The sequence below is a fragment of the Onychomys torridus genome, chromosome 6 (genome assembly GCF_903995425.1).
Source record: "Onychomys torridus chromosome 6, mOncTor1.1, whole genome shotgun sequence".
Taxonomy (NCBI): Eukaryota; Metazoa; Chordata; class Mammalia; order Rodentia; family Cricetidae; genus Onychomys; species Onychomys torridus.
In genome coordinates, this window is record NC_050448.1 from 65728112 (window position 1) to 65740128 (window position 12017).

Below are 12017 nucleotides of genomic sequence, written 5' to 3' on the forward strand. Positions count from 1 at the left end.
AATTCCAGGAAAGGCGCAAAGCTACACAGAGAAACCCTGTCTCGAAAAACCAAAAAATAAAACATTAAAAACAGCACCTCTGATAGCTATGTCAGTGAAGACTCCTTCAGCTCCCCTTTTTGTTTGTTTGTTTTGTGTTTGTTTCTCTGTGTAGCCCTGGCTATCCCAGAATTCTCACAGAGCACACAGAGATCCACCTGCCTGCGCCTCCCAGGGGCTGGCATTAAAGGCTGAGCTATCACCGTCTGGCTCCTAACTTTCTATACTGCAGCCTCCTTTAGATATGTATCCTCCATTGCCTGTGAATGACTCTGAAGCGTGTGGTTAGGTATTTGATAATCCTGTCTTAAATTCACTCCACTTAAAATGAGAATTTGAAAGAGCTTATGATAATGCTAAATTTACAGCCTCAGTAAGCTAAGGCACGAAATTTGTTTCCCAATTTCTTCCTGACCTCATGAGCTGCACTTGGTATTTCCTATGCACTAGCCAATCTATTTAAAATTGTATCAGCACTGGATAGTCTCATGTATTCCCTTGAGAGAATTTGGTCCTTGCTGTATTATACTATCCTTAAGTAATAGTCAGGTTTTTTTTTTTTTTGAGCTGAGGATCGAACCCAGGGCCTTGCGCTTGCTAGGCAAGCACTCTATCACTGAGCTAAATCCCCAACCCAATTGTCAGTTTTTTAAGAACTCAATGGATTTTCAAATTTGATTTGCAGATTACTATGGAAGGATAGGCAATCATTAATCCAGCTATGGGATTTTCATGCAGGAACTGAATTTGTGATTATTCAACTTTCTCCCATTCCACAGGCAGATGGATACTTCTGCTCTTGATGGTTTATCTAAGGGTATAGGAGGGACTCATGTTCCAAATACTGTAATGCTTTCTGTTCTGCTCAGCAGGTGGAACTGGCTGTTTTTGTTTATATATTATGGTTATCTCATAAACCTTAAATATCGTTTCCAGTTCTGCTTATGTTGTAGGATTATTTCTAGCAGTAGACTCATACTCATGCATACTTTAACCTCCCTGGTATTATTGCAGAAGGAAATAGCAAGCTGATGCATTAACCTGCCCTATTTTTTCTTCTCCATTAGAAAATTGGGAGGGGTATGTGTCTGTCATTGCAGATGGTTCCACTGAAACATTTGGACTCCTGCTCCTCTGCCCGGGCCATCAGAGACAAGGCAGAGGGCAAGGAGGAGTGGAAGTCACCAGAAAGACAGCAGACCTCCAGCTAAAGGGCAAAAGGAGATGTTGACCATGTCAGAAGTTAATCTGGGGTTGAGTGAAGGCCCTGTACCCCAGGGGAGAACTTGTTCTAGGAAACGCACAGAGCCCTATGTCACCTGAGAATCTAGTCTGGTGACCTGCGCATCTGCTGTGAGAGCCTCTGGGCATGTGTATTGATCTCATGTTCTTCCTCCTCTGCTTCAGCTTGTAGATGGATGGATTCTGGGCCTGTCATTTTCACTAATGACGCTGCTTATGACTGGACCTTGGGACTGTAGTAGACTCATTCATCTGAAGAAGGAGCTGCATTTAATTTTTCACTGGAATTTGAATCACTTCCCATTTGCATGGGACATTATAACATTTGTGTTCCTATTAAAGGCAAAAATGGGCTTATGTTCTAAAAGAGACCAGAACTACTAATTATATGGATCTCTTTTTCAAGCTATTCTCTAGATTTTTCAGATCCATATAATAATGTAACCAATAACTAAACATAGGTTATATCCCTGTTCTTAATGGAAAAGTATCACACACAGTACTTCAACTGTTATAGTAATATTCAATATGCTTATAATATACTCAGCATCAAATGACAGATTTATCTACATCTTAAAAGCCCTCTCGATTTCCTGCTATTTAAAAATAAAAAGGGCGGTGCACGCCTTTAATCCCAGCACTTGGAAGACAGAGGCATTTGGATTTCTGTGAGTTCAAGGCCAGCCTGGTCTACAAAAAAGTTACAGGACAGCTAGGGTGGATACACAGAGAAACCACATCTTGAAAAGAAAAAAAAATGGCTAGGCAGTGGTGGCAGACACTTTTATTACCAGCATTTGGTAGGCAGAAAGCAGGTGGATCTCCAGGTTTGGAGGCTATCCTGGTCTACATAATAGTGAGTTCCAGCACAGCCAGGGCAACACAGAGAAACCCTGTCTCAAAAAACAAAAAAATAAAATAAAAAGGAGGGTGATGTTAGAACATGGTCCAAGAATGAAGCTTTGTGAAGAGACTTCTCAGTGCTTGTGAGAAAATGTGGAGAGACCAAGAGTCTTGTTACCTCAGTTTCTTTTCTTTTCTTTTTTTGGTTTTTCGAGACAGAGTTTCTCTGTGTAGCTTTGCGTCTTTCCTGAAACTCACTCTGTAGACCAGGCTGGCCTTGAACTCACAGAGATCCGCCTGCCTCTGCCTCCTGGGTGCTGGGATTAAAGGCGTGCGCCACCACTGCCTAGTGACCTCAGTTTCTTAACAGAGAATTGTTCTTATATTATGTTTTAATACCCTCCCAGGTGTAGTGGATAGGAGTGAGTTTACTTCAGATTATTTATTACAACTGGCTGTTGTTGTTTATGTGCCTCCATGGAAAAACATTTGTACCATTTGAAGTTTATCTGTCCTGTGCAACTTATCTAACACGTGATGCTTGTGCTTGTGATTGAGCACTCTACTCCTGTGATTCCTCTTCATCCTCAGAGTGTAAGTTGTCTGATGACCTGATAGAGTTGGCTGTTGCATGGGACTTAGTCTGCCTCATTTATCAGATCCATTCTCCCAGGTCCTACTGCCCTAGAGCATTCAAGGGGAGAGAGAAAAGGCATCCCAGTAATAGGAAACGGTGTAATATTGTTTGCCACGCTAAGCCTTGTCTTTATCCTTTGGGACCAGGTGTCTAGATAAAAGATGGTAACACAAATACTTAATCACTTACGTGGGGGATATTTGTTTGGACTATCTAATCATTCCACACACATAATATGGATTTTAGCATAACCAAGTACTCTTCTAAAAGTTCTGATAATGGGCCAGGTGGTGGCAGTGCATGCCTTTGATCCCAGCATTCCGGAGGCAGAGGCAGGCAGATTTCTAAGTTCAAGGCCCGCCTGGTCTACAGAGTGAATTTCAAGATAGCTTGGGCTACACAGAGAAACCCTGTTTCAAGGGGGGAGGAGGGGGAGCCAAAAGTTCTGATAATGGAAACAATAGTTGTATAAAGATGAGAAAGGGAATACTTGATGTATTGCTTATCAAAATTGATATTTCTTTATTTGTTTTTATTTTGTGTGCATTGATGTTTTGCCAGCGTGTACGTCTGTGTGAGGGTGCCAAAGCTTTTGGAACTTGAATTACAGTCAGTTGTGAGCTGTCATGTGGCTGCTGGGAATTGAACTCAGGACCTCTGGAAGAAAAGCCAGTGCTCTTAACCTCTGAGCCATCTCTCAGAGAAGACTCATCTATTGCTGAGCTCTTAAAAAGGAATTTCTACGTCAGGAGCCACTCAAACACTATACACAAGTAACAGTGGAGAAGTAGAATCCACTGCTCTGTAGAGTTTCTTTTTTGGGGGGCTCGTATTTATTTTTTATTTGTTTGTTTGTTTTTTGAGACAGGGTTTCTCTGTGTAGTTTTGGGGCCTGTCCTGGATCTCACTCTGTAGCCCAGGCTGGCCTTGAACTCACAGAGATCCGCCTGGCTCTGCCTCCCGAGTGCTGGGATTAAAGGTGTGCACCACCACCACCTGGCCTAGAGTTTCATTCTTAACCTCACACAGATGGTTTCCCTGTTGGCTGTGATACTTGCAGGAACCCCTATACCCAGTTACAGTTTTATTTCTTGATGAGGTTGCCCTATCTCACTGATTCTTACTCCAGAAGGTAGACCATAGTGTTACTGTTTTGTTTTCCATGTTATAGAGGAAGAAATGGAGATTGGGAAAAGTTATGTAATAGTTCTGGGGATATGATATGAGTAAAATCTTAAACTTAGGCCTATGAGAATGTTAAAGTCCAGTTTTACCAGCTAGAATAGTTCAGTCAGAGTGTTTGGCCTTGGTTCTAATCTCCCTGCACCGTCAGTAAAATAGAAGTTTAGGAAAAGAGATATCTAGCTGATCTGTGTGTGTTATATACAATCCTCAATCATAAGGGAAAGACTAAATTGGAGCATGGGATTGATGGTGGATTCTTTGTGGGCTCTCATGGTGGACCCATGCCTAAATAAACGGCAGTCTTAAACCATTGCCACAGGTAGGTCGGAACCTGTGGGCTGTGAGTACTAAAGAGGAGTGTACAATTCATAGCAATAAAGGACTTCAGTGGCTGGTTAGATAGATGACCCAGCGGGTAAAAGTTTTTGCTGGGCATTTATGAGGATCTCAGTCCGGATTCTAGCATCTAGCATTCAGGCATTTCTGCACATAACCCCTCCTGTAACCCCAGTTCCCAGGAGGCAGGAACCAGAAGATCCTTCTTTCATCTAGACCAGAAAGTCATTACAGGTTCAAGGAGCTATCCTGCTTCAAAGGATATTTGGAGAGTGAGAGACACTAGATGCCTCCTCTGCCTTGTGTACACAAGGTATATGTACTACACATATGTGCGTATATGCCACACAAACACAACATTTAAAGAGACTTATAAACTAAATTCTGAATATAATCTCAGTACAATTTTACGATTTTGATAGGATCTTCATATAGCCTTGGCTGGCCTGGAACTTGCTATATAGACCAGACCTGCATACAAAGATCTGCCTGCTTTTGCCTCCTGAGTGCTGAAATTAAAGTGCATGTACTCGTTATTTTATGTGTATGAGTGTTTTGCATGTATGTGTGTTTATATGTATATGCATTGTATTGTGTGTGTGTGCCTGGTGTCTAAAGAGATCGGAATAGGGCATTGGATCACCTGGAACTGGAGTTAAAGACAGTTATGAGTTACGTGGGTGATGGGAACTGAACCAAGGTCCTCAACAGTAGCAAAAACTGCTCTTAACCACCGAGCGAGCCATCTCTCTAGCACCAGGCTTGAGCTGAAAACAGATCCAAAGTTCCTCATCTTTGAGTTACATCTCTTTATACTAGAGTTGTAAATAAAGCTGTGTGATCTTGGATATAATTAGCTGTACAAAGACTCTAGATTTTCCCATATAAAGGGGTACATATATATGTTAGTAATGGAAGTTCTCATTGAGGCATGCTTCTTTTTTGTCTTGAAACTGTTTAGTAAGTTGTGTCTTCTCCCAGTGCGCCTGAGGATCAGCACTCACGTTGGTTGTCAGTTCTGGGAGGGTTGAAATAGCAGACTCCTGAAACTTGCTGCCTATTCAGATCTGGTCTGAACATTACTTGTTCACCCACCGTCCCATACTTTATTCCTCCTTGGTCTCTTTGTTCCTAGAGTCCCATCAGTGCCCCTTTTATTCCGGCTACTCCTGTCAAAACCGCCTTGCCTGCCGGCCCCCAGCCCCAGCCCCAGCCCCCACTCTCGGCTCAGCCCCAATCACAGAAGAGGCGATTCACAGAGGAGCTGCCTGATGAACGGGAATCTGGACTGCTTGGATACCAGGTTAAATAACTATCCAATTCCTTTCTTTATCTTACCCTGCTGTGTTCTCCCTTTAGTAAGAGAATTTGCATCCATATCAACTGTCTTATGGGATAGGAGTTTTGCTTCTGCAATCAAATTAGGTTAGGATTTTAGTCCTGAGGGATTAATTTAAAGCAAGAGTAGTGTTATTCATTGCCATGGTTTTGTTTTTGAGGTCAGTGTGATAAAACAGCGTAGAGGGAGGTCTCCTGTGACTGAAATGTTAAAAATCTCATGCTTTTTCTTATTTATGACAACACTCTTGAAAACCACTCATCAAAAACTGTCAACCTTCAAATTTATGATTTTTCCCCCTCAAGACAGGGTTTCGCTGTGTAACAGCTTTGGCTGCCCTAGCGCTTGCGGCCTCCCGAGTGTTGGGATTAAAGGCGTGCGCCACCACTGCCCTAGCACAGGTTTTGCACATTTGTATGGTGGTCCAAGGACTACTCAGGGAGTCAGCTCTCTCCTTCCATTACTTGAATTTAACTTGTGGATTTCAATTTGCTGTTCTTTTTTGCCCACTTTATTTAAAAAAAAAAAAAAGGCTGGAGAGATGGCTCAGTGGTTATAAGAGCACTGGCTGCTCTTCCAGAGGTCATAAGTTCAATTCCCAGCACCCACATGGTGGCTCACAACCATCCGTAATAAGATCTGGTGCCCTCTTCTGGTGTGCAGGCATACATAATAAATAAATCTCAAAAAAAGGACAATTTCTCTCAGTTCTACCCTGTTCTCCCACCCTAGGAAAAGCTTGTCAAAAATGGAGTGATAACACATTATGAACATAGTCATTGATAAGATGATTTCGGGGATATACAGTTCAGTGGTAGAGCATATGTAGTGCTTGCACAAGGTCCTGGGTGGACTCCCAGTACCAGGAAAAATGAGAATAGTTTTGTTGCTGTTTCATCAGAAGAGGTACCTTTTATGTTTTATCACAGTCCTCAGGGCATCTTCAGACTGAAACTTTTGCATTTAATGTCACTAGGTGTCCAGAAACCATTTGGATTTAGAGCAGTTGGTTAAACAATGCATTACACCCTGCCATGACTAAGTTCTGCAGCAACAAGAACCTCTACTTGACTAGTTACTCTCACAAATCCCAGAAAACATGTAATGCCATTTAATTGATGGCCATTATCAGAAAGATGAGGCACTTGAGTTACATTAAGGAGCTAAAGTCAATGCAGCAGTTGTAGATTTGCTAATGCTACTGTATTTTTCTGCTCATAGCATGGACCCATTCATATGACTAATTTAGGTACAGGCTTCTCCAGTCAGAATGAGATAGAAGGCGCAGGATCGAAGCCGGCAAGTTCCTCAGGCAAAGAGAGAGAGAGGGACAGGTAAGTTAACTGGAACAGAACAATTCATTGAAACAATTAATTAATAATTGCACTGAGACTTTCACTGTCTCAGGCAGTTATATTCTGATTTTGGGCATTTCCCTAAAGTTAGACAGTAACAGAAATGTTAATACAATCAAGCCATTTTTACTGCTTTAGAATGATAGTCTTTTTTTTTTTTTTTTTTTTTTTTTAACCTTTTTAGAGCTTTATTGGGGGGGGAGAGGGGAAGGAGACGGGGGCAGAGGGAGAGAGAGAAAGGGAGAGAGACAGGCCACGTGGAGGAGGGAAGAGAGCGGAAAGAGAAAAGCTAGAATGATAGTCGTATACAGCGGCGCGGGCCTGCAGTCTCATCATTCAGTGGGTAAAGGCAGGAGGAGTTTGAGGCATGCTAAGTTACATGAGATTCTGCCTCAAAAAAATAAGAGTGGAGCTAGAGAGATGGCGTGGGTTAAGAGCACAGGCTACTCAATGAGAGGATCTAGGTTCAGATCCCAACACCCTCCTGGTAGCTTATAACCAGCCATTGCTAACTTCAGTCTCGGGGTCCACCACTCTTTCCTGGCCTCTGGGAACTGTAGGCACATATAGGCAACATACCCATCCACATAAAAATAAAGTAAAACTTAAAAAAAGAAAAAGCACCCATGGATGGAGATAGTTGGATCAGTGTGTAGTTAGGATTTAATGCTTGACTCCTCCTTTCCTGTTGTGACATAGTTTTCATAAAGGGGTAGACAGGTTTGGTAGACGGGTTTGAGGAGGGCAGAGAGTAAAGGCAAATGGTTACGGTAGAGTTCATGTTTGCTCATTTATATTAACAATTGCTAATGTGAGTTTGACTGGATAATTTAACAATGGGATCTCTCTAAAAAAGAAAATGTCATGCTTTTAACAGGCAGTTGATGCCTCCACCAGCCTTTCCAGTGACTGGAGTAAAAACAGAGTCTGATGAAAGGAGCGGGTCTGGGGTCTTGACAGGAAGCCGTGGTGAGTAAGATGGGGCGGGGTGGGGGTGACTAAGTAGGGTGGTCATAAGCTGTTAGTTTTCTAACCTAATGGTCATTCAGATTTAATCCTACCTCTATAATCTACTGGCTAATAATATCTCTTTAGTTTATAAGGACAGTATATATAGCTTTCTATTTTTAACTATTCTGTGTCAGGAATAGAGTTGCTTGATTTATTGTTTTTATACACATCATCATTGGTTTTAAAATCCCATGAAATACAATGATTGTTGCTCATGTTGTCTGACTGGAGGTCATCTGATACAGATTTAGGGAAAGTTAATTTCCTTTTGTGTGGGGGTGCTGAGCCCATCACCTTACTAGAATTAACTACATTCCGGAACTCTTCATCCTGGGCGTGGGATCCTTTGTGTTCCTTGCCTCCAGTTGATACAAATGAGCAGCAGAAGAAAATAGTTTTTTCTTTTCTTCTTTTCTTTTAGCTCTTTAAGAGGTGAAATGTTAGTCCTCAGAGACTCACTTGCTAACTTTCCTTTTTTTTTTTTTCTTTCTTTTTTTTTTTTTTTTTTTTTTTTTCTTTTTTCTTTCTCTGTTTTCTTACATGGTTCTGGTGGATTCTCATTTGCTGGTGCTGGCTGTTTTTCGTGTGATCATCAACGTTTTGGGGTGACCATTGACCCTGTGACTACAAAATGGTGTCCAACTAACCACTTACAATTAACATCTTTTTTTTAATTAACGAATTTATGGTATTTTTTTTTCTTGGTGGGGAATGGGGTTGGGTTGTTCTCTCTTCTAGATTATCCAGCCAAGAAGATGAAAACGGCCGAGAAAGGACTTGGCTTAGTAGCTTACGCTGCAGACTCCTCTGATGAAGAGGAGGAACATGGAGGCCATAAAAATGCAAGTAGCTTTCCACAGGGCTGGAGTTTGGGCTATCAGTACCCTTCATCACAGCCAAGAGCCAAGCAGCAGATGCCCTTCTGGATGGCCCCATAAGAAATAGTGGGCAGATCTCTGACGCTCGGTGACTCTTCTTAGCAATAATGCATGCACTTGATTAAACAAGACTCTGGGACCTGTTCTGGGGGCCGTCTTGGACCTTGAAGATGTTAGGGACACAGTGTCCCCTGTCATAAAGGGACGCCATTCTTTTTAAAACCCTATTTCTGCAGTGGCATAATATCCGTTAAAACTCACTTAGAATCACAAATTTTCGTCAAGCTTTTTAACAGTTGATGAAGTGTGCTTGTCCAGAGAAACATCAGGAGTGAGTCATTGCCACATAATGTCTGACCTGGTCTAGCCTTTTCCAAATGAATAGCCTCAACTCTGTTGTAAAGAAAGTTTTATTTGTATTTTACTACTATTGGGTCAATTTTGATAACTGGTTACAAACAAAGCCTTACTATTTATTAGTGGAAAATGGTTTTAAGACCCTACCTTACAGTACTTACATTGAATTCTAAGAGCTCCTCATCCCTCTTTCCATTTGGATTCTTACTGTTTGGAAAATGCTGTTGTACTGATTTAAAATGGTCAGGTACAGCTGTATCTGGAATAGGAAATGGTTATTTTCCCTTTGTTCTTCACTGGGATGATCCAAAGTTGGCACCTTTTGGCACACTTGTTCCAGGTGGCCATTGCTATTGTTACTGCCCTCCTAAGCTCCTTGTTTTCAGCTGGGTCAAAGAAAACGTCACTAAAAGCTGGTCAGAACTCATCACAGAAATGAAACACAGTTATCTGTCTCTTTCTGAACTGCTTGCAGCAAAAATAGAGATTTGATAACACTGGTGGGATGGTGGACTCTGACTGGAATTGCAACTTGTCCTTTTTCTTGGCATTGCAGATTTTGCCAAAAGAACTTTTTTGTATCAAATATTGATGTGTGGAAGTGAAGGAACTGGGTGTTGAGCCAGAAGTGGGTTAAATATTGATGTGTGGAAGTGAAGGAGTTGGTTGGTGGCTGGCTGAGCCAGGAGTGTCCGAGATACTGACTGTCATTTTTGCACATTTTTGAATACTTTGGAGGCTGGCTTTGTACAAACTTATTCTCTGGTTTCCTCTGTGTTGTAAATAATTAGAACATAATTTCATTATAAATAAATGTATAAATATTCTGCTTGTCATTTCTTTTTCTTCTTCTGCAGCTCATTCATACACTAATATTAATAAACTTTTTAAAGTTATTATTTATTTTTATGTGTATTGTTGTTTTGCCTGCCTGCATGTCTGTGTGAGGGTATTGGATTCCCTAGAGCTAGTTACAGATAATTGTGAGCTGCCCTGTGGTTGCTGGGAATTAAAACCGGGTCCTCTGGAGGAGCAGCCAATGCTCTTAACCTTTGAGCCATCTCTCCAGCCCCTCAATAAACTTCTTTATTCATAGCATCATGGAATTACATCCCTACCCAACAAAAACTTAACAGTCTCCAATATTTGCATATACTCCTTGAGTTTATAGCTCTGCAAAGTATATCCTTGAAGTCATACAGTTCTGAGCTGCCATGTGTTTTCTGGGAATTGAACTCAGGTCCTCTGGAAGAGCAGCCAGTGCTCTTAATGGCTGAGCCATCTCTTCGGTCCCTGTTTTATTTTCTGCTTTGTGCTTTTGGCAATTGAACCCAGAATTTGTCCATGCTCTGCCACTGACATACATCCGAGCCCTTCTCCACTCTGGAGACTAGGTCTTGTTATTTAGCACTGGCTGCCCTAGAACCCTGATGTGTAGACTAGACAGACATTGAGAGAGCCTTCTGCCTCTGTTTACAGAGTATTGGTTTTCAAGGCCTGTTACCATGTCTGGTTTTTGATTTATTTTGAAGGCTGAGAGCATGGTGGCAGATCTGAGTTCAAGGCTAGTCTGGTCTACATAGTTCTAGGACAGCCAGGACTATGTAGAGAGACCCTGTCTTAAACAAATAAAAGTATTTTGAAACAGGATTTCTCAGTTACTATTCTATTGCTGTGAAGACGCACCATGACCAAGGCAACTCTTATTTAAAAAAAGGGGGGGTGGGGGCTGGAGAGATGGCTCAGAGGTTAAGAGCACAGGCTGCCCTTCCAGAGGTCCTGAGTTCAAGTTCCAGCAACCACATGGTGGCTCACAACCATCTGTAATGAGATCTGGCGCCCTCTTCTAGCATGCAGGCAGAATACTGTTAAATAAATAAATCTTTTTTTAAAAAAGCATTTAACTGGGGTTTGCTTACAGTGTTAGTCCATGAAATCATGTCTGGAAGCAAACAGGCATGGTGCTCGAACAGTAGCTGAGGGCTACTAATCCTCCCAACAGTTCCACTAACCAGGCACCACGCAGTCAAACACGAGCCCATAGAGGCTTTCTCATTTAGACCACCTGCACAGACGCCTTGAACTTGTGACCCTTCTCGACTCCTAGAGTAGGTTGGAGGATAGCTGTGTAACATCACACCCTGTTGAAAAGCTGCAGTAGAGTATGAGGACGCATATCCCAGAACTCAGGTGCTGGAGATGGGGAGATTTTGAATTTGAGGCCAGCCTTGGCTACATGAGATTGATTGAGACTCTCAAAATAAGACTGAGGCAGGATTGCTATGGTTTTGAGGTCAGCCTGGGCTGTAAAGTCGGACTTAATGGTCCTTTCTGCCCCCTCCTCCTGATCTTCCCTTAAACCAAGGAACTGGAGGCAGCTTCAACTGCACACCTGGGAGCTTAATTAGCTGGCCTTACTAGTATTAGGATAAGGTGTTTAGGTGGCACGTAGAATTTTGAATTCTTAGCTGTAGGTTCAATTCCTATTATCCTAGAAATAAAAGGATTTAAACCTTACCAAAATGAACTGTCATCACTCAACTAAAACATAACAACCTACCCTTAGCCGCTCTAGTAGCAATTATAGCCCTAATTAACCTATTCTTTTACACATGCCTAATTTACTTTATCACACTTAACACTTTCCCAACAAACAACTCCAAAATGCTATTCACACCAAATCAAAAAAGGAAAAATTTTCATAGAAGGTTTATCTGTTGGTCATAACAAAATCGTGGGTAGGATGCTCAAATCTACTCCCCGTTCCAACAGAAAAGGAGAGAAGTGGAGACTGG

The 12017-nt window shown here is 41.8% G+C and overlaps 1 protein-coding gene across 1 annotated transcript in view; it reads left to right on the forward strand.

Moving 5' to 3' along the window:
• The window catches only part of Khdc4 (KH domain containing 4, pre-mRNA splicing factor), a 33295-nt gene extending 23237 nt beyond the window's left edge, over window positions 1–10058 (forward strand). The window contains exons 11-14 of the mRNA XM_036190119.1: window positions 5418–5585; window positions 6843–6955; window positions 7854–7945; window positions 8726–10058. Of these exons, the coding sequence (XP_036046012.1) occupies window positions 5418–5585; window positions 6843–6955; window positions 7854–7945; window positions 8726–8925 (573 nt within the window). The 3' untranslated portion in view covers window positions 8926–10058. The remainder of the gene's footprint in view (window positions 1–5417; window positions 5586–6842; window positions 6956–7853; window positions 7946–8725) is intronic.
• The last annotated feature ends 1959 nt before the right edge of the window (window positions 10059–12017 follow it).